The sequence below is a fragment of the Podarcis tiliguerta genome, assembly GCF_965153285.1.
Source record: "Podarcis tiliguerta genome assembly, chromosome: 16".
NCBI classification, from domain to species: Eukaryota; Metazoa; Chordata; class Lepidosauria; order Squamata; family Lacertidae; genus Podarcis; species Podarcis tiliguerta.
The window spans coordinates 14,176,380-14,198,756 of record NC_139549.1 but is presented as its reverse complement, the minus strand read 5'-3'; the positions used below and the strand labels follow the sequence as shown (position 1 = coordinate 14,198,756).

Genomic DNA, 22,377 nt, shown 5'->3' with positions numbered 1-22,377 from the left:
CCCCGCGTGCCCTTTCGCGAAGCTGTCCGTCAAAGGTTCGAGCCTCCTTGACGGGCAGTAAATCACTTTGCGAGGGTTCTGTGCGCGCGCGGGGGGGGGGGGGCGCTTATTGGCAGGGTGTGTGTTTTGCGAGCCGGATGGAACGCGGCAGGGTTTACTTCTGAGTAAACGGGCATAAATAAGGCTGCGATCTTGCGCCCACTTGCCTGGGCGTTAGGCTCCACTGAGATAAAACGCCTGCCTCATGCTTCGACATCGCCCTGCAGGACTGCGCTGCGTAACGGGGGTTAATTTTGGGGCCTTTCTAGTAGCACAGGTGGCGGCGAACCCTTTCTAGCAATCACTGGGGGCTGCGGCTAATAATGGGGTTGCACTCCTACGTTTTGGTTTTTTAATTAACAAAATTTAAAAAAAAAAACATTTGAAAATGTGCATTTTGTAGTGTGTGTGTTCAAATGTTTTTTTAAAAAGGTATATATGTTTATTTAATTTTGTTAATCAAAATACACACACACACATATATTGCTCAAGGCAGTAAACATGCACTAACTCAGCTACATTGGTAAAGATAAAGCGCTTTATCTGCGTTATAACACTGACACCAGGTGGCGATGTGGAGTCCCGTCTTTCGCCAAAGGGATGCCCCTGTAGGAAACTTACAACGCGTTTAAGTGAATCGCTTCTTTGACGTGTTACCTACTCAGCTGTAGATTGGTAAAGAAAGAGCATTTTATATATGTTTGTGCATTGCAACACACGGCGGCACCAAGATGGCACTGTGAAGTTCCGTTTTTGCCAACGCGGTTTTCTCATATAAAGTTTACGACGACTTTTTCCTGAAATGCTTCTTTGCTGGGTCTAGAGATCCAGCCATGGTTTCCAATGCTGTGCCAACACAACAAACCTGTGAGGTAGGCTGGGCAGAGCGTGGCTGACTCAAGCCCCCTCTGCCCATTTTATAAAGCAACCCTGTGGAGATAGGTAGGAAGAGAGTGACTGGCTGAAGGGCCCCCTCAATTTTATTCTCTGAAAAACTGTGTAAAGTAGACTAAGCAGAGATCAGCTGCCCTCCTTGCATGTCATAGAATTGCAGAGATCGGAAGGGACCACCAGCAACTGAGCTATCCCAGGCATACCCACATTATCCTCACAGCAAACCTCATTCCCTTTGGGTAAGCGCCTGGAACCCCCAGAATTTTGCACTGCTTGGAGGTTTGCAACAATATTCACAGGTAGGCCACCTTCTGAAATACACACAAAGGGTTGAAGCAGGCTATTTTCAATTACAGGTAGGTCTTGGAGAGATTGAGATCCCTGCCTCAAACTTTGGGGAGCCACTGCCTGCCAGTGTAAACAGTACTGTGCCAGATGGCCAAATGGCCTAACTCACTAGATTATTCTGCATGATCGTGTTATAATATTGATTGACGGGATCGTTGTACTAATCACAAAAAGTAGCCCGATTAAAAAGTGACAGAAAATTGCACTGGAAAGCGCAGGATAGCAACCACTAGCTGGCAAAATTGTACAGCCTTGAACATATCAGATATTGGACATAGTCTCCTGTGCATATCAGATAACTGCTGGTCTGGAAGCAGCCACTCTCAGCCTAACCTACCTCACAGGACTGTTGTGAGGGTCAAACAGGGTGGAAGTATCACATATATTGCCTTGAGCTCCTTGGTAGCGAGGGATATATGTGTAATGAAATGCACTACAGTAGTTGCAACCTCCTAAAAATGGAGGATCAAAATCAATGAGGAATAGAGTCCAGGTGTTACATTTGTGGCGGAGATTTAACTTGATTACCAACCCCCTCAAAATCATTCATTTTCTCTAATGTTCACACAACAATCTTATGTAGGAGCAGCCTGAGGCAGAAGAATTAAAGCGACGTGGCTAAGGTATGATTTGAACCCATGACTTAAGTTCTAACTACTCCCCCCCCCCCCACTTTTTCTTAGACCGCCTTCCCGCTTAGCAACGGCTGTTCCATCCCAATTGGCCCCGCTGGGAACATTTCTTTGATTGGAGGAGACTCCAGACTTTGGACCAATCACCGGGAGCCACGGGACTCTCTTTCGCCTGTCCGGTGCTGGAGGACAACACCGAGCGGATCTGTTTGGATTGTACCATGTGAAGACTGGAGGGGGGGAGACTGCGATGAATTAAAGGACTACCCTCTTCGATATGAATCTCTTTCGAAATACAAGTTTTAATCACTCGACGAGAATGAATCTACGACTCTCCGGTCGGGAGGCTGTGAAACAGAGCGGGGTCGGGGAAAAAGTAGATGGCTGAGGAAAGCGTTTGGTAGGTCCCGAGCGGAAGTGAGGTATCAGCTGAGCGTCGGGGCTTCCGGTTAGGCAGAGAAGAGAGGAGTTGGTGCTGGTTGAGGTGGGCGCAGAGGCTTCCGGGGCTGCCGGGATTAGGTGAGTCGTTAGGGTAGCGGGAGAAGGTCGCGGGTGGCTGTCAATAGAGAGTGGAGGGAGGTGGGCCTAGGCCTAGGCAGGGCTGGGAGGCAGCTGTCATGGTTCTCGGACGCAGGCGAGGCCTTCCCCCTCCCCTCCAGCCCTGGCACCAGCCTCCAGGTGAAGCTACGTGGAAGGGCTGCAGTTCAACAGCCTAAACCAGGAACGGGGAGATCTGACCCTGCTGACGTGGCTGGACTCCAGCAGCTGCCACTATCTCTGGCCATTGGTCCTGCTAGCTGGGGCTGTTGGGGGTTGCAGCCCAGCAGGGTCTGAAAGGCCACAGCCCCCGCTTCCCAATCGCTGCTGCTAAGCGTATTCCCAGCCAGTGTTAGAAACTGAGATATGAAAGCTAGGAGCTGAATGGCACCTTAAACCTAGGTTATGGGCGCCACAACGGAATGTCTAGGTGCACTCTTTTTATTGCAAGAATACATAGCTGGAAATGAGTGAACTGCAGCTAAAATATTATGTTCATTTTTCACATGCTCTGGTCCTTCCCCTGCCCGCCCACCCCTAATATTCTTAAGAGAGTCTCTTCTCCAGTCTTCAGAGAATAGCACAAAGTGGGAGGCAGAAAAAGTTCCTCCTTTCCTTCCACTCTGCAGTTTTAATCTGAAATCATGGGCGCAGTACTGCACCCAGAGCTCGGAAATTGCTTGCGCTAATGAAATTCCCTGTCACAAAATGCACCTAGAACAATGTGAGTTTCAAACACTGTTCCCAGCATGTGGAAGGCCCCATGATTCACTCCTCTGCCTGAAACCTTGGAAAGCTGCTGCAAAATCCAGACATTACTGAGCTAGATAGACAGAAGGGCCTGATAAACAGGCAGTTTCCTGGATGCTTCAAGGAGGTGGGCAAGTTAAGGAACACACATAGTAGACAGTTTAAACTTATTGTGGATGTGGCTTGTTAACTACATAGTCAAGTATGTATTGTACACGTATACTGCCACATGTGTTGGGGAGAAGTAAGACATGGTGGATTGAATTTGCCTGCTACTGTTTCTTACAGGTTTCCATTGTAAAACAACAAAGTTCTGTGGTTTATCCTTTCTGCCACCCTCCCCACTGGGTGTGCCCTCTTCCAAGATACTGCCTCCTAACCAAACAGACATTTAGCTGTTTTGGTTTCTTTCCAATGAATTTTTTTGTTTTGCTGAAATACAGAATGAAATCTTGGAGTTCTTCTGAGCATGCTGAAAATTTCCCTTTGGTTTCTGCAAAAACTGTAATCTGGCTCACACCAGCTTAGTTTGCTTCAGAAGTAATTGATGCTACTTTACCTTGCTGTCATTTGCTTATGTAATGTTTAAAACCTTGTGTGTATATAAATGCAGGTATAAACCGAAAATAGTGTTTTGATTTAAACTTTTTTTTTATACCCTCAAGGTGACATACAGCATGTGGTAATACTTAATATTTATATAGCATTTTCTAGCTGTAAGCTTTACACCAACTTTATAAAGTAAACCAGTATTAATATGGGTACACATTGTGGCTGAGATAAAGTGTTTTTGCAAGAACCAATGAGGAGCTCATGGCAGATGTGAAATTTGAACTGAGGACATTTTGATTTGTAGCTTGGTCTCTCAGCTGATAGAGTATAGTCATACCTTGATTGCTGAATGCCTTGCGACTCAAATGTTTTGGCTTCCAAACACTGCAAACCCGGAAGTGAGTGTTCCAGTTTGCTAACATTCTTTGGAACTCGAACGTCCGATGTGGCTTCCACAGCTTCCGATTGAGTGCAGGAAACTCCTGCAGCCAATTGGAAGCTGAGCCTTGGTTTTTGAACATTTTTGGAAGTCAAACGGATTTCTGGAACGGATTCCGTTTGAGAACCAAGGTATGACTGTACATTTGTTTTCAGTTGATGTACTTTAATAATATAATCATAAAAACAGTAACAGCAGAAAGGAGAGAGGAACTGAGGCAGGACAAGCAGGAGTGGAATCTGCAGTTGTTTCTGTTTCTTGTATTTCAGTTTAGTTACAGTAGAGTGTGGTGACAAAGGAGTCTCCAGGGATTTCATCGAAAAGGTGGGCTTTGAAGTGATGTTTGAAGGAAGTAAGTAAGAGAGGTGGCAATGCATGGAGGTGTTCTGGGATTCAGGGAAGGACAGATATAAGAGCAGGCAGATTAGGTGGGCAAGGTCTTGAAGGACTTTGAAATTAAGGATGAGAAGCTTGTGCAGAATCTGCTAGTGGACAAGAAGCAAGTGGACTGTGCTTACCTATTTAAACATTTTTGCTGCATCTATCTATTCTAAAGGTTCAAAAACAGCTGATAATCATCCTAAAACAATTAAATGAGATGGACCAGTGCAGTCCAGCTAGAAAAAGAAAACTATCTAACATGCACAAACAATAAACGAACACTGACCCCAAAGGCCTTCTTAAATAGCACAGTTCCTGCTCTCAGGCTTGCACTAAACAAAGGCAATACAAAAAAGGAATAGAGAAAAAAGAGGCAAGGAAGCAAGCTCAAATTCTTAATGTTGTACAGTTCTTAATAATAACCATAATGTTGGAATGTAAACAGACTGTTGATAAGCTTTGGTGGGCCTCTGAGAAATAGTATGGCAACTAGACTTTTTTGGAAGTGGCTGCAATGTAAGTGGAATGGCCTTGCAAGGTGGGGCCATGGCCTTCTGGGGCTTAGCTGGGATTTGCCAGCTTCTTATCATTCCCAAGTGGATAAAGGGAGACCTGTTGATACTGTCAACCCCAGAGCAAGCAGCCCTTACAGTTCAGTAAGTTCTGAAAGCATCCGGGTGGGTGGGGAGCAGCGCAGTCTGGTGAAAACAGCAAGTGGAGGTGGCAGTTCCTCGCTGCAGCTTATCTCCCTCACAGCACAGCTGGAAAAGGAAAATTGATCAAAGGAGGATTTCAGTGTTAGGATTCCAAAATAGAATAGCTTCCTGTATGGCAGTGATCTGAGTCCTGGTCTGATTCAGCAGGATGAGTACATATTGGGGTGATCATTATATAGTTTTTAAGGGTGCTCAAAACATTTCATGTATATCTTTCTGTACTCCTTACAACAACTCTGTACGGTAATTCAGTTTTTTAAAATAAAAACACACACAACCAGCACTCTAAGGAACAGGGTGATCAGCTGAGACAGTAATCTTGGTCTAGGTGTTCTGTGACAGGAGTGAGATTTATGCTAAGGTCTTCCTAATTCATGCTTTTGGCTGAAATCCTATGCCCATGTATTTGAGAATAAGCCCCACTAAACTTGATGGAGTTCATTTCTGAGTAGACAAAAAATCATGAAAGCTGTGGAGAAAATGGGTAGACATTTTTGTCCCTCTCATTATGTTAGAATTTGTTGAGGATTATACAGCAAAGTGGATTGACAAAAGATCCAGACCAGGTGGAAAGTTAAGACCTCATACTCTGCACATATTATCAGTTTGTGGTGCTTGTTGCCACAATAGGCAGTGTTGTCTTTTTAAAGTGATTAGGCAAATTCTTGAAAGGGAGCATGCAGTGTCTGTCCATGACTTTGATGACTTGATGTTACCTGAGTGAATGAGGATACCTTTGAGTTCTGTATGCTGGGGACAGACATGGGAGGCCTGTTGCCTTCATGCCCTGCTTGTTGGCTGGAGGCATCTGGCGAAACCACCTTGAAACCAGGGCATTGCACCAGGTGAACCCTTGACTGAATGCATTAGGGCCCCTCTTATGTTCTTGATACATGCCTGTGTACTCCTATCGAACATCCTGTTCTCTCAGCAAAGATCACTGTCTGAGCTTATTGTTTGTGTCTACTTGCATACATTGAACTTTCTGTGACAGTTCCCTTTGAAAAAGCACAACTTCACAGAAGGAGTCACCAATCAGTTACTGATATCTGTTAAATTGGGTGTGAGTCTAGCACCTGGAGGGCCACAGGTTCCTCCAGCCCTGCTTTAAATATATAACTAATATGAAGTGGGTGGGGGTTGATATGTATGGGTTGAGTTTCCTTCTTCCAAGAACCATCTTACATAGATTATTAATTCTGCTTCCAGGCTTGGTCTTCATTTCAAATTGCAGCACAGTATCCTCTTTTGCCTCTGCATCTGAAGGTGCCAACCTTTAAGCTTCCCCTTGCTTCTGTGATGTAAACACAGGTTACCGTAGCTCAGCTACCTTTGCCTCTTGCAATGACCCATAGGGCAAATTACCCCATTGCTACTCCCCAGTCTGTTGGAGGGTGACAAACTTTGTCTTCAACACAGTTACCAGGTGTGTGAAATGAGAGGGAGGTATTGGTATCTCCTAAGATAATGACAGACTATCCTAATAAGACTCTATATACTGATAACTCTTGCCTTCCCTCTCTTCAGCCGAATGTTTTCCAACTGGTCAGGCCAGATGACAGGGGAAAGAATGAAGAACACAACAGGTTTTCATTAGTTTGTGAAAGGGTGTGAGGGAGAGTTCTCTAGATTTATGGCAGAAGATAGCCAGAGTGGTGTAATAGCTGGAGTTAACACAGAGCAGGAAGACGGGGGTTCAAATTCTCACACAGCCATGCAGCTCACTCAGCTCACTGAGTCAACAACCACATCTTAGCTTGACTCTCGGGGTTGTTGTGAGTTTGGGGAGTGGGGTGTGCGTGTGCTGAAAATCTAAGAAAGCGGCACATTCTGATACGGAAAAAGTTTAGTTTCCAAAAGGCTCATGTTCTTGAATGCGCTAAACCAATCTGCTCCTTTAGGGTTATTCTTTCCCAGATTTCTGATCTTTACTCCAGCAGCTTTTGGCACTTGGAGCTATCAGGACAGCCACAGTTAGAGATGTGTAACCGCCAGACAACCTTTATAGTGAGCATTCAACCTGATTTGTTTACAGAGAAATTAGATGACAAGTGTTAATCCTACACTTTCCAGTGCATCCTCTTATCACTTTCCTTAATTTAAATAGTCTGATCTTTTGAGGGAAGGGAGTTTGTTTCACAGGAGCCCTGTGCAATTCAAATGAACTGCTGGAGTGCAGTGAGTAGGTAAAGTCCTGGTGGGTTGTGCTCTGCATTTTCAGCTTTGAGCACAAAACCACGTTGGATCAAACCTCTGCTTTTCCTTCAGTGGGCAGCCTGGTTTATACACATTAAAAATAACTTGCAGACTTCCAAAGTGAAATTCCATGGTGTCTGCCTTCGTGGCTTGCTGTAAATATTTCTGGATCAAGTTTGGTTGCCCGGTTATATTCCAGGCTCTACTGCTGGAAGTATCAGTTGGACTCTTTGGCAAGTAACCGTTTAATCAGCAAATAATCTTCTCTGCAGGTACACCAAAGCCCTTGTAACTAAGCTGCTACATTACAGTGTATGCCATGTCAGTTTTGATCCTGCAAAATTTGTTTCAGCCCCACTTCACAGCTGCCACATTTCCTGGTTAGCATAACTCAATGCAGGCCTCACACAAGTGGAGACTATAAGGGGACACAGAATTCAGCATGTAAAGCAGGGATTCTCCTGCTTGTAGTCCTCCAGGTGGTGTTGGACTGCAGCTCCCACTGCCTCTGACCATTGGCCCATGCTTGTTGGGTTTCCTCATTTCTGATCTATTGTTATTTTTCTGTAGCAAAACCAGGTTTCCAACCCTCATGGCTTCCAAGATAGGAAGCATCTGGGCAGTGTTTGCTAAAGTCATAGAAGTTGGAGGAGACAGTGGGTTGCAGGACTTGGTTTTGGGGAGAGGAGATAGATGTTCCTGTGCTCTGCGTATCAGTGGGTTTGAATCAGTAATAGAAGCAAAATCCACAACTTGCGTCCCTTTGCTTAACCCTGCTACCTTCAGGGCGGGGTTTTCCTTCTGTCAAAGTTAAGAGTTTAATTCCAGCCTTGCACATTCATCCACATGTGTTCCAAGTATGGAAAGCATTTTATAAGCCAACTAGCCAACCTCATGCCCATGTTGCTAATTGGTGACTCTTTCATATACGGTGGACGCTCGGGTTGCGAACGTGATCTGTGTGGGATGCACGTTTGCAACCCGGAGCGTTTGCAACCCACGTCTGTGCACGCACAGGTTGTGATTCGGCGTACCGCAACCACCAAAACCTGGAAGTAGCCCATTCCGGTACTTCTGGGTTTTGGCGGTCCACAACCCGAAAAAATGCAACCTGAAGCGGCTGTAACCCGAGGTATGACATAAAAAAGTGTTTCTGTCCAGTTGTCATGAGGCAGCTCTTGCAAGCCCTAGGTGATTGGTTACTTGCAATGCCATAGTGTAGTACGTGTCAGCAGAGGGTTTGGGCACAGTAGCAGCATTTCTCATAAGGCTTCTGAGAATAGCAACATGGATGCGCAAGGCCGTTACTATGCAAATTGGGTGGCTTGTCCTGTTTTGCCTTATTCACAAGCCGAGGCAAGCAATGGCCCAGTCTATTGTCTTCAACCCCTTTTTTTCTCCTCTTACACAGGCTGCTGGGCGCTGGGCTGGGGAGATGTTCCGAACAGCCATCATGATGGCTGCCAGCCTGGCCTTGACCTCTGCAGTGGTGGCGCACGCCTATTATCTTAAGCACCAGTTCTACCCGACGGTGGTGTACCTGACGAAGTCCAGTCCCAGCATGGCGGTGAGTCTGCCTACCCCAATTGCTGCAGGGAGGTGGGCATAATATCAGGTTTGATCACATGGCTGTGGCTTTAAAGGGTCTCCATTTGAAAAGGGAAAGGTACTTTGAGGAAAAGTGGAATGAACTGGAGAAAAGGCGGAGAAGACATAAAAGCACACTCCAGATACCATTGCTGAGTTTAATCTTTGAAATTTGTACAGTGGGAGGAATAATCAGTGCATTCAAGGATGCTTAGCCAGCATCTCTTCAAACCCTGGGCCTCTGGCATATGATCATCGTGGCTTTCTGAAACCAAACTTTGGTTCATATAATATGTGAACTTGCTCCCTCTGTGCAGTGCACCAGAACCCAGAAAATAATTTCAAAAAGGACCTAAATAACATGAGCCATAGTTCAAGTCTAGCTAGCAATCCTGGATCTTTAAGGAGCCACAAGCAACAGTCCTGAGTTTGCGTGGCACAGGAAGCCAAGCTTAGGAGCCTCTGTTTGTTTTTCTTTCTTTGTGCCAGCAGTTGAGGCAGTGCACAACAGCCCAAGGTTATTGCGCCATGTGAATGCTGCCTTGTTCTCTGCTGCTCAGTAAATGCAGGACTAGCTCAAAGGGGCTTAAGTTATAAAGTGGTAGATTATGGTTGAACATTAGGAGAAACTTTGTGGTGAGGAGAGCAGTTTGATATGCAGTTTGTCCCTTTTCTATTGTGTGCAGTTTTTGTTTTTATTTAGATTGTAAGCTTGTGAGTAGGGACTGTCTTGTTTTGATTGTATGTAAGCAGCTCTTGGAGTCTTTTCGGCAGAAGAGCAAGAAGCAGATTCCCTGAATAAATAAGTTATGTCAAGGGGTTCTCCTTTGCTGGACATATTCAAGCAGAGGCTAGACGGCACTTAGGACAATTGAGGATGTAGTAGGTTTTTGAACTTCTGGCATCAAGCAAAGTGTTGATCCAGATGACCTCACAAGAGTTCCTTCCTCAACTTCAGGGCTCTGTAGCCTGCTGCCTGAGTCTCTGGAACTCCTGCTGTCCAGGACTGTCTACCTTGGCTGCTTAGGTCAGGTGCAGGGAACCCATTTGGTTCAGTAGACCAGATCTTTCTTACCCCCTGCCCTGCCCCCTGTGACCCAGCTTTGTCCCACCCACCTGTCAGTCATTTGATGTCATAATATAGTCAGGTGGTTGCTCCCACCCACCTGTCAAAAGTTTGCTCACAGGTGTGTTTGGGGGGTTGGGATTGGAGAGATACTGAGCAGGATTGAACTCCTTGCTCATAAGCTGACATGTTGGGAGTTTGTTCCTGCTTTCCGATGTCACATATGACACTGGGTATGGAGCAGATGAGTGTGGTTTGGGCGAATGGCCCAGGAAACCAAATGGAGAGGCCTGGCAGGGAAAACGTGACCCCGAGCTAGAGGTTCTGCACCCCTGGCCTAGACTGACTCAGGTTATATGACCCAGGCTAAAGCAACACCCAGTACAGAAACTGGGAATGAGAAGGAAAGGCTGCTTTCTCTTTCTGTGGTGGTATTCTGTGGTGACTGAGTTCACAATAAAGTTTTCTAAATGCAATTACTGCACTGTTGCCCCATCCCAGCCCTCAGTGGAGTTTGGCAGAGTAAAATCTTCAGACTAAGCTCGTGGCAATGGAACTGTGGTATGAAAGTAACAATTTCAGTTCAAACCCTTTTACTGTTAAGTTTGCACCAATGTAACATGTTGATTCCAGGTGTTCTTCTTCCCCTGCCAGGGTCCCCTCAAAAAATGGTCTCATCAAAGCTGCCGTCTGCATTTCAAGGGAAGCCTTCAATGTAAAGCCTTATTTAGACCTACATGTGTAAGGAATAGAAGAACCCAAATAATCTGCATATAATAGAGGTTTTCTGAGATCCAGGCGTAGGGCTTCTGAAATACAGAGCTCACAAAATATTTCTGCATCACATAGTGAAATTAACCAGTTTTGAATCCCAGGCTTGTGCCCCAGATCAAATTCATGTGTCCTTTGCCAACCAGGAGCCTGGAATGCTTCCATCTGCAGTTGTAGGTTTCTTCATTGGGGTTTCCTGTTACATACATGCATAAAAGAATAATCTGGTTTGGGAGATTAGGAGGAGATGCTGAGGAACCAGAAAGAGATCAAAAGATATTCCCCCACCACGGAGCTCAGCAACACAGTCTATCCTGTTAGCTTCTGAGGGGAGGATTGTGGGCAGCAATGAATGACACCTTTAAGTTTTGTCTGGCCTGCACAGGGATGTTTGCTAAAAATGATTTCCCACTCTGCCATTTATTCTCTCCTCCTTGCTATGTCAGGTGCTGTACATTCAAGCTTTCGTCCTGGTGTTCCTGTTAGGCAAATTCATGGGCAAAGTGTTTTTTGGACAGCTCCGAGCAGCGGAAATGGAGGTGAGCCTTGTTGGGTGCATGGTTGTTGTGGGCCTTGTGGGAGGGCACACATGAAATGCTTAAACTAAGAGCCAGAAACTCCGCAGTCCCCTTTGCTCAATCGGCATCATCCTGTCATCACAGAGGAGAAAATAGGTTTGTCTCACAATGGGGGATCTGTATCAATCATCTGTAAAGGGTGCTGTGAGCTTGCGGGGAAGGATTTTGGCATCATTTCCTAGAGTTAAGCTGTAAATAACTTGCATTTCTTTACCAGCTAATGTGTCCTGAGTTCCTTTAAGTTTTGGCTGTAGTGGCACAGCAGAGAGGATTTTTCAGTACAATGAGGAGAGAGATGAGATGTTCAGTTACATTGCCATCAAATGTTCTGAATCTTATCTTTAATTCCTGAGCCTTTGTACACTTTGGTAGCCGGAAGGTCTAGAAACACCATTGTGTTCACATGGAACTGGAGAATTTCAGATCTTTTCCCAAGCTCCTGGCTTCCCTGCCAGCTGTTAAGATTTCTACAATCTCAGTTCCACAGTTGCAGCGGTGATGGGATTTCTAACTCACCACCTCCAAAACAGCAGCAGTGCTGGCTAGGCATCCAGGCAAGCTAGATACGTTATCACAATTCAAGAGCAATTTTCAGTGAGGCAAAAACACTTGAGGAGGGCATAGAGCAGGCTGCTGAATGGTGTGACTTGGGGCCAGTTGGAAGAGAGGCCCCAGAGGGATGTTTCTGGGCCTGAGGGTTCCCACCCTTACTTTGGAAGCATAGCAAGGAGGGTGCTTCTTCGGGAAACGACTGCATTTGTGGGGGACAGCTGGGCCCAGGATTAGAGAGAGCTCCTTAAATCAATCTCTCTCACACAGCATCTGCTTGAGCGGTCATGGTATGCAGTGACCGAGACCTGCCTTGCCTTCACAGTCTTCAGGGATGACTTCAGCCCTCGTTTTGTGGCCCTCTTCACTCTCCTCCTCTTCCTCAAGTGCTTCCACTGGCTGGCTGAGGACCGTGTGGACTTTGTGAGTATGGTGGCCCCAGGGTGCACCACCTGGAGGAAGGGGTAGGGTGGGCGGAAACGGTTCTTGCCGCTCAGATTCACAGTGGCGGTGGGAGAAATAAAACGGTTTCCTGAACAGTTCAAGCAGCAGCCCAGTTTGGCGGTTCTTGTATCGTGGCTCAAAAGCAAGGCTGATGTGCATTCCTAGGAACACCTGGGGCTTTGATAGTTTTAGGTATATTACACTTGTACATCTCAAAGCAAAAATACAATCATATCATTAGAGTTGCTCAAAATGCCTGGGGGGGTGTCACATATTTGCCTGGTGCCAAAACAGTGACAAAATTGGGCACCAGGTGGGCCTCCTTGGGGAGAGCATTCCTTTAAAAATGGGGCTACTGCAAAGAAGGCCCCAGTCTTTTGTCCCACCCTCTGGACTAGGATTTCTGAGAAGCTTATCGGCTTACCTACCATTAGTTGTCTTCCAATGGTACCAGTGGGTTGGTGAACCACTTCTCAGTTCATGCAAGGCAATGGTGGAGGCCAAAAGGCTTGCATTATCTCTGCATCCGAGAAGGAGAGGGGAAGAGAGGAGCACGTCAACTCAAGGCTTGCTGTACCTTGTTCCTGCTGGTGCATGCCACACGCTAAGTCAGCCTAGCTCCACCTGGTGCTTTCCAGGTGATTTGGACGTATGCCGGCTGGGTTGATGGGAGTTGTAGTCCAAAACTTCTGGAGGTCACCAGGTTGGCAAAGCTTGTGAATCATGGCTTAGCATGGCCATGTGACGCAGTAAGGGTGAAAGGAAGAGCAGCTGTTGCAAATGTGTGACGCCTATCAAAGTAACTGCACAGAGGTTTCTGAAGTTGGGCAAAATGGTGGCTTTTTCCTTCCCATCAGCCTCACACACCAACCCAGGCCAAGCTATGTTAGTAGCAGGGTTATTCAAATGCATTGGATTCTTGGCACTAGAATCTCTTGCTAACAACCAGTCTTGAGCGGGGATTGGAGGGGGGGATTTGTAAGATTCCAACACTAGTTTTAAGGCAGGGATGGGGAACCTTTGGCCCTCCAGATGCTGTTAGTCTCACATCCCTGACTGTTGGCTATGTGAGGTGCAGTTGATGACAGGTGCAGTCCCAACAAGATCTGGAGGGCCACAAGTTCCCCATTTCTGCTTTAAGTGCATCCACCTTCAGACATTTCTTTTCTACAGGGATCCTTGTGAACTCTGGACATTTGCCCAGAATGCAGAACAGCCATGCTCAGGTTGGAGTGCCAAGATGTGTCGGCAAAGCACATGTTCAATATAGAGGCATACATGAGTTTGGCCAGTCAATAAAAGTTGCTGCTTATCTTGGGTGATAAGACCACTTAATCTTGCTCCTTTCTCCCCTGTCTCTCTAGATGGAGAGGAGCCCAAACATTTCCTGGCTCTTCCATTTTCGCATTGTCTGTAAGTACCTGCCTTCGTTTCAAGGCTTTCCTCTTCCGCTGCCCCACTGCTTCCAGTCCTTTCTCAATGAAAGAGGGACATACCTGCAGTTGCCCCAAATCTAGACCATTTTCTTGCTTATGGCAAGGGTTGTTGCCCACCCACCTGTGCTGAGTGCAAATGTAGGATTGGTTAACGATCCAGCTTCCTGAGGCAGAGAGGGAGGAATGAATATGCAATTACTTCAGAGGAAGAATATGGCAATTATTTCCATTGCGTGTGATTTGGCTTAGTTCCAATTTGTTTTTTTTTGGGGGGGGGAGGGTGCGTTCCAAAAGTGCCCTGGGAAAAGATGTGGTTTTCTTCCATTAAAAAGGGGAGCATATTGCCCTGAGGTGTTTTGGGAGGCCATGCCAGGCAGGACGGGCAACAAGAGAGGGTAGGGTTGTTTCAGGGAGCAACAGGCCTTTGGAGGGGGAAGTTGGTGGCGATATATTGGAATAGAAGAGGAGGGAAATAACTGGCGAGGAGTGAGGCCATAGCAAGCTCTGCGAGAGAAGGGTAGAAAGTTTGTGCTGGATCTGGGAATTGGTGGGAAGTAGGCATAGGGATTTAAGGCTGACCAGCTGCAGGTATCTCCAGGACTTCCAAAGAGGCAAATTTGTACAAACCAGACAGCATAGTTCAGGGCTTGCATTCAGAAATGGGAAGTCATCCCTGGTGTTTTATTCATCTATTTGGTTTTATTTTTAGATGCTTTTATAATGTTCAATAAACAGGGCAGTTTGCACTAAAAACACCCAAAACAGTTAAAATGCAAATTAGACAGGTCCAGGCAGTCAAATAAGTATGTTTAAAAAGAAAGAATCTAAATTCTTAAGGCAAAGTACCTTAAGGCGGCAGCAGGATGTGGAGGTTTGATAGCTGATTTGCCGAGCTGAAACAGGAATTCTTGCCTAAGAAAACTCCTGTGCTCATTCATGTGCTCTGCCAGGAGTTTGGCAGAATGAGCATTTTCCAACTGTTAGACCCTTGGGCCTGATGAGAATAGGGTTGAGCCACTGGCATGGGCCCTCTTCTGCACCTGAGCCTTCGCTAAAACATAGCCCCACTTTTGCTGGCAGAGCAGCAGTCGGTCTGCTTGTAAGGCTTTTGTGGCTTTGAGCAAGGGTGGAATAATTAGTAGGGAGGATGGCGGAAGGGGAGCCTGAGTAAAAGGAGCTTCCCCGTCAGACGCTTTGTGGTGTGGAGGGTGAGGGCGGGTTGGCATTTGGCACAGCTTTAAGCACTTCCTTCTGGGGGCTCTGCAAAGGAGGCAGTTGGTTAAGGAGGACAACTCCAGATGACATTTGCATGCAGGGACTGCAGGAAATGTTATTTCATACTGGCATTTGCATATAGCTCACTTGGGTGCTCTGACACAAAGCCCTACGTGGCCACTGTCTGTGGGACTTCCCATTGTCTCACCCTTCTCAAGCAGAAATGCAAATGATTAAGCGGTATATAAATGCCTTAAGCAAATAAGTAAAGAACAAGGGAGCCAAGGAAGAACGCTTGAGCTGCTGGAGAAGGGCTTGGGGAACCTGAAGCCTTCCAGATGTTGAGGGACTGCCATCTCCCTTCAGCCACAGCCAGCATGGTCAGGGGCCAGGGATGATGGAAATTGTAGTCCAACACTGTCTGGAAGGTCACAGGTGTCCCCATGCCTGTGCTGGAGTTGTTGGTGCACAGCTGGTTATTGCTGTGATGGGATTCCTGGAGTTCAGGGCTGACTTTGGCTGTAACTGCTCTTCTGTTGGGAATGCCTTGGGGTTTTCTCTTAGGATGCTGTGAAGTGTAATCCCCCTTTGGCAGGCTTTTGTAAATGTTGGAGATAAATGGCAGCAAAGTACAAGAAGTACAGTCTGTGGTGCTTCAATTAAAGCTGAGGTGCCTGCCAAAAAATAAAATAAAATAAAAGACAGTGACCATTTGCAAGCGCAGTAATTGGTGCTGAAACAAGCAGGCGCGTAGCACTGCTGAGTAATTCAACACCCACAGTGGGTCAGCAAACCATTTCTCTATTCAGCATCTGATGAACCAAACTTTTTGGTAAACTACATTTCAGCTGCTTGACACCAGAGTTTCCCTTCAAAGTTTGTTTTCAAGGGTGGGCCACCATGAGGTCAATATCAGCGTGTCCTAGCAGGTTGAATGTTCTCCTACTGGCTTCTGAATATCACCATTTCAGAAAGCTTATGCCGTAGTACATTTGTGCTAGTCCTTTCCTTTAGGTGTCACAAGACCGTGCGGGGTTTTTGATGCAACAGGCTAATCTGGCTAGCCTTCTAGAAATGGCAAATCTCTCTTTCTCTCTCTTCCTCTTTTTAGCTCTGATGCTGCTCCTGGGCATTCTGGATTTCCTGTTTGTCAGCCATGCCTACCACAGCATCCTCACACGGGGAGCCTCCGTCCAGCTGGTCTTTGGCTTTGAGGTGAATGGAGTACGCGTTGCGCTTTGCATGGAAGTCATTGCTCACAGTAGCTAGCAGAGGTTTCTGACAGCCTTTGGTGACACAGACCACAGATTGCAAAGAGGAGAGCAGACAAGCAGCTGTGAATGGCCCTGGGAAGCAGAAACTCCTTTTATCCATGCAAGTCAATAGAGCAGCTCTTGTTCAATAGCCTGGTGTGAAGAACTAAGCTGGGATAGCTCAGTCAGTAGAGCATGAGACTCTCAATCTCAGGGTCGTGGGTTCAAGCCCCACCTCGGGCAAAAGATCCCTTCATTGCAGGGCTTTGGACTAGATGACCCTTGTGGTCCCTTCCAACTCTACAATTCTGTGAGTCTAAGAAGATGAAAGAATCTACAGTCATGGGGATGTGTATGTTCATGGGTGGGACACACTTGCCGGACACCAGCTGCCACCGTATACATTCTGAGCTAAGGAGTGTTTTTAGAGTTGGAGTAAAGACAGACTTAATTTAGATTAAAAACAAGAAAACGGACAGTGATTTAGATTGCTTTTAAGGAGGTAATTTCTAAACCAGTAGGGATTTAAAATTCAAAGCAAGGAGCTTTGCTGGGTTCCAGATAGAACTGTGTCAGAGTTTGAGGGGGATCTGTGGAGGCTGGTCCATTAGTTCCCATAGGGCAGCGTCCCACGAACCTAAGCCACCACCCACCTGCTTGCTTTCCTGCTTACAGCAAACCAGGGAGTGGCCCTGCCTGTTGGATTCCTCCTCCTTAGTCCCAGGGTTGCCCTTGCAGAACTCAGGTGGGGATGAGGAGGATTGGGACACAGCTAGAATGAGTTGCCCCAACCTGTCAGCAGCTCTGACTCCAGCTCCTCTTGGGCTCCCTGCCAGTCCCAAGGGACATCAGCCACTACTGGAGGGGATGCGTTGTAGATCCTCTTCATGCTGATACTTTGGCTGTTGCCTGCTGTGTTGAGCGTCTTTTATTATGCTGAAAGCATAGGAAGGTATTTGCCACCCCTGACGCTGCCCATCCTTTCAGAGAGAATCATACAATCATAGAACTGTAGAGTTGGTAGGGACCCCGAGGGCCATCTAGTTCAACCCCCTGCAATGCAGGAATCTCAACACGTGGTCCCCCATCCAATTTGAAACCACACTGGACCCTGCTTAGGTTTGCAAATGTGCTAGCAATTTTATTGCTTCACCGAAGTCTCATGGAAGGCTGTTGCTTCATGAATGCATCCCAGTTAATCCCCATAGCCAGAAACAAAGAACTACAGGAAGGGTGAGGTATGTGTCGTAGGTTGGAATTGCATTGCTTGTTGGTTTAACTTAATGGCTTGATGTGAGTTCCTTGGCACTGCCAGCTTTGGATATGGTGTGCCTGGCTTGACATGGCTGCCCCCATGTTGTCCTCAGGGATTGAACCTTGAAGCATTGATGTCTGGTGGGAGCAGGAAAGAGGACCCCTGATCCATGAGCTGCTTTGGTTTTATCTGGGAAGCGACGGCAGAATTAGGGAGATGTTTGCCAATCAATGCCTCATTCTGTCAGTTGACTTGGTCCCCCCTCTCTCTCTGCTCCTTTCCCACAGTATGCTATCCTCATGACGATGGTGCTCACCATCTTCATCAAATACATCCTGCACTCCATCGACCTCCAGAGCGAGAACCCTTGGGACAACAAGGCCGTCTACATGCTCTATACAGAACTCTTCACAGGTGATGGGGGAAGGCCTGTGGGTCAGTGGCAGAACACCTGCTTTTCATGCAGGAGGCCCCAGACAGGGATGGGAACGGCCCCTGCCTGAGACCCTGACGAGCCTCTGCCAGTTGTTTTAATACTGAGCTAGATGACCCCAGGGTCTGATTATGTTGTAAGCCGCCTTGAACACTGTTTTAACTATGAAAAGGCGGCATACAAATAAAATGATAAATGAATGAATGATCAAATATAAAGTGGCTTCCTAGGTAACAGGGACCTCCTGGCCGAAGAAAGCAGACAATGGGTTCCTGCCTTGGAGTTATTTTTCTGGCCTGTGGCAGTTCTTGGTGGGGCTTGGCCGGGTGGGCACAAAGCAGCCTCCCTGCACATGCCTGCCATAAAAGTAGTAGTAATAATTTTATTATTTGTATGCTGTAGCCACTCTGGTTGGCTTCCAGTAAAATATAAAAACACAGTAAAATATCAAACATTAAAAACTGCCTTCAGGGGTGCCTTCAGATGTCTACAGAAGGTCGTATAATTGGTTATCTCTTTGACATCTCATGGAAGGGTTTCCACAGGGTGAGCGCCACTACCAAGAAGGCCCTCTTCTTGTTCCCTGTAGCTTCACTTCTCACAGTGAGGGAACTTCTAGAAGGCCGGGAAGGCTGGTTTGGTTGCCGGGAAGGATTTGCCTCTTGGCAATGTGAAGGTTTACGTGCTGGCTTGACCCCCGCTTTCTTCCTCTGCCTCTTCTTCTGCAGGATTCATCAAGGTCCTCTTGTACATGGCCTTCATGACCATCATGATCAAAGTGCACACCTTCCCACTGTTTGCCATCCGACCCATGTACCTGGCTATGAGGTGAGCTGTGGTTGGCATTGGTGTATGTGTGGGCTTGCAAATTTATGTGTCAGTCTGCCTGTAGCGATCCACATGTGCAGGAAATAAGTCCTCTGGCTTGAAAATAGCTTCCAAAGAATCTTGGGGGAGGGGAGGCACTTTGGGCCAATGCTGTTTGAAGAGAGATAATGTTCATGCTTATTGTCTGTCGCATCTGTGGAAACTAGATCACCTGCTAGTGCTTTTTGCCTCTTTCATATCCCACCTTTTCTCCAAAGAGCTCAAGGTAGCAGACATCAATCCCCCCCACTCCCCATTTCACATGGGGTTAGACCTCGGAGGCAACGACTGGCCCAAGGTTACTCAGTGAGCTTCATAACCAAGAAGATGGTTTGAGCCCTGATTTCCCAGGTCCTAGTCCCACACTCTAACTACACCACACTGGCTTATGAAAGCACCATTTTACAATTTTTTTAAAAAATATTTAGAGAATAAACCAACATCAAGAAACTGGCCTTTCTCATCAACTGGGGAAGATGCTTGTTTCTCTTGAGTACAACATCATACGCACCTGGAACAGCTAAAGCAAGGCTGAATTTTATTAAAACAAAATCCCTTGTTTGCTGGTGTGTTCCCAAACCACCTGTAGTTTATTACTGCTAGGTTATGATTTTTATAGTGCAGTCTATGTACGTGGCATTTTATATTGAGCAGGTTTGACAGACTTGTGCCCCATGTGGCTGAAACTGATACAGGGAAACAGTTCAGAGGAAGGGGTGGAGATGGAGGCAGGTAGGGAAAGAACACACAGTGATTTCAGTCTGCATGCGTTTTGGCTCAATTACATTAAATAATAGGGACTAGGAGGATGAGGGAGCAGCATCAGCAAATGAAGCAGCTGAAGGGAAGCCCAGGGGAAAGGATTTAGAGCCATAACATTCAGAACAGCTGTCTTGGACAGAATTAGGAGTCAGACACACAGGTTTTCAGTAACTAGGCAAGATGTTAACCCAAGGGTGTCCTGCCCAGTATTCTCTTAAGATGTTTTGGAAAGACTTTTCAAATCAGCGGTAGACTTGATTCTCATGTATGTCCATCCAGGCAATTCAAGAAAGCTGTGACAGATGCAATCATGTCCCGCCGAGCTATTCGCAACATGAACACCCTGTGAGTATTCACTGGGAAGGGGGTGAGGGCTGTAGAAAGTGGTTCTCCTTTCCAAGTTTGGGTTGCTGAGGTGAGGGGGGGAGGGCAAAGCTTTCATATTTTGCCGGAGCCTTAAATAAAACACCATAAACTGGACCTTGTGAAAGGCAGGGGGAAAGGTCCATGACCTTCTGCAATCCTTTTCCTCCTCCCCAGATACCCCGACGCCACTCCAGAAGAACTGCAGGCCATGGACAATGTGTGCATTATCTGCCGGGAGGAGATGGTAATGGGTGCAAAACGCCTGCCTTGCAACCACATATTCCACACCAGGTAGGAGCCTGGCTGATACTGTACTTTAGAAGCTTGAATGTATGAGATGGGTTTTATGCAGCACTGAGACAGTTCAGCCGGTACTGTTAAGCCTAGGACTGGTGGTCACTGTCCAGGGTCCCGAGCGCAGAAGGTAGACAAGCGAGGAGGGCCTGACCTTGTTGCCACTGAGCCTTGAGGATAGCATCAGTGGGGGAATCCTTGCCATTCTGCTGGAGGAGGATGGGGGAATGCTTGCCAGTGGTATTCTGAATAAGTCAGTGGCTGATGTCTGCATGCTCCATTCATTGTGTGCTGTATCTTAGGGTAATAGAGCAACCAGGCCTGTTGAATACCCTCCATCCCTGATCAGGGGCACCGAAAGCAGCTTATGGTCCTTGTAGCTGAGACCTCTTTTTAAAAATTGCACTGTTGGACTTTTTGTGTTATTTGATGCTTTCCCCCTCCTGCGCTTCCTGTTGATTGGAGGGTGCAGCTTCGGCCTGCCCAAAGGAGAGCTTTCAGCAGGTAGAGTGCCAAGCCGGTAGTTGCGGCCCAGCCGCTCGCTCCAACCAGCTTGCCTCTCCCTTTCCACAGCTGCCTGCGGTCCTGGTTCCAGCGCCAGCAGACCTGTCCCACGTGCCGGATGGACGTCCTCCGAGCCTCCCTCCCCACTCAGTCGCAGACGCCCCCTGAGCAACAGGAGGGAGGGCAGCCGCCGCCGCAGCAGCATCAGACTCCACTGATCCCTCAGCCGCCAAACTGTAAGTCTGAGTTGCTGGGCGACTCATTTCTCAGGAATTAACCCCAATACACTCCTGGCACCGAGTGACCCCTGAGGAACATCAGAAAACAGGTGGTGCTCTGGGGTTCCCACAGGCGCCGCTGTAATGTGGGGAGCTCAGCATTGTAGCTCCCACAACCGGGGTTGTGAAAGGCCCTTCGTGTTCCTTTTGCATGGTGGCTCCTAATCTTTCTGAGTTTATCTCTCTCTTACTATTATTTCCTGCAGTTCCCCAAGGCATCCTGCCCCCTTTCCCCCCAGGGATGTTCCCTCTGTGGCCGCCCATGGGCCCCTTCCCTCCAGTGCCTGGCGTCCAGCCCCCCAACAATGCAGACAACGCTCCAGCAGCCACTCCCTCCACCTCAGGAACACAAACGTCAGGTGAGGCGTCCCCTGAAGGACCACAAGTTCCTTGTCCCTGCTACAGGGAGCATCCCTTGAACTGTGCTCCTTGGGCTCCCTGAGTCAAGTATGTTGGCTCCCACTGAGTGCAGCCCAGGAAGAGGAACAGACTTGTGTGAACTTGCTTTAAGCTTCGTGGGGCAACCATGAGGTTTACTTTGCCGTCTTCCCCAGCAGGCGCCTCGAGGCCCAGTGGTGATTCAGCACCCGGATCGGACACCGCGGCCCCTGCAGGGACGGTGCCTGGTTTCGCCTTCCCTCCGCCTTGGATGGGGATGCCATTCCCACCTCTCTTTGGTGAGTCTCAGAAACCCAAACACGGACCCTCCTCATGTGTGTGCATCTCTGTGGATGGCAGCCTGGCTGGACAGAGGAGGCAGGCCATACCAGTGGCTGCTTCTGTGTGCCACAACATTAGCCTCGCTTTTTGCTTATATCAGTGGGATTTTGGGTAATTGTTAAATTTAAATTTAATTTAAAGCGCTTGTTAAGTGCTATACAGAAATGCAGAATAAAAACCAGTAGAAAAGCAGGAGGACAGAAAATCTAGTAATAACAGGATCCAAGCTGTAACTGTAGTTGTAATAATTTTGGTATATACATGTTGACACAATTTTGTTACTATATTCAGAAACGTTTATCTGTTTGTAGTTTTGTTTTTATTTATATATATTTATGTAATTGTTGCATGTCGTATGTTCTAATGGAAACAAAGGTACACTGTATCTTAGTACCACCATGCTAAACAGTTTAAAGATGAAAATGAATAAAAACTTACGTGATATCTATCTAATCTATCTATCTATCTATCTATCTATCTTTTGGGTCAGGGAAAGCCTGGGCAAAAATAAATGT

At 47.0% G+C, this 22,377-nt stretch overlaps 1 protein-coding gene across 10 annotated transcripts in view; it reads left to right on the top strand.

Moving 5' to 3' along the window:
- The first annotated feature begins 1,482 nt into the window (after positions 1 to 1,482).
- The window catches only part of SYVN1 (synoviolin 1), a 29,236-nt gene continuing 8,341 nt past the window's right edge, over positions 1,483 to 22,377 (top strand). Inside the window, exons 1-13 of one of the 10 annotated variants that reach the window (XM_083418761.1) lie at positions 1,483 to 2,313; positions 8,896 to 9,051; positions 11,355 to 11,447; positions 12,361 to 12,458; positions 13,844 to 13,892; positions 16,242 to 16,345; positions 17,926 to 18,052; positions 18,800 to 18,899; positions 19,980 to 20,045; positions 20,241 to 20,357; positions 20,934 to 21,100; positions 21,349 to 21,501; positions 21,697 to 21,819. In XM_083418761.1, coding sequence (XP_083274887.1) covers positions 13,844 to 13,892; positions 16,242 to 16,345; positions 17,926 to 18,052; positions 18,800 to 18,899; positions 19,980 to 20,045; positions 20,241 to 20,357; positions 20,934 to 21,100; positions 21,349 to 21,501; positions 21,697 to 21,819 — 1,006 coding nt within the window. In that variant the 5' untranslated portion in view covers positions 1,483 to 2,313; positions 8,896 to 9,051; positions 11,355 to 11,447; positions 12,361 to 12,458. The other 9 variants (XM_083418756.1, XM_083418758.1, XM_083418757.1 and 6 more) reach the window with 9 other exon arrangements.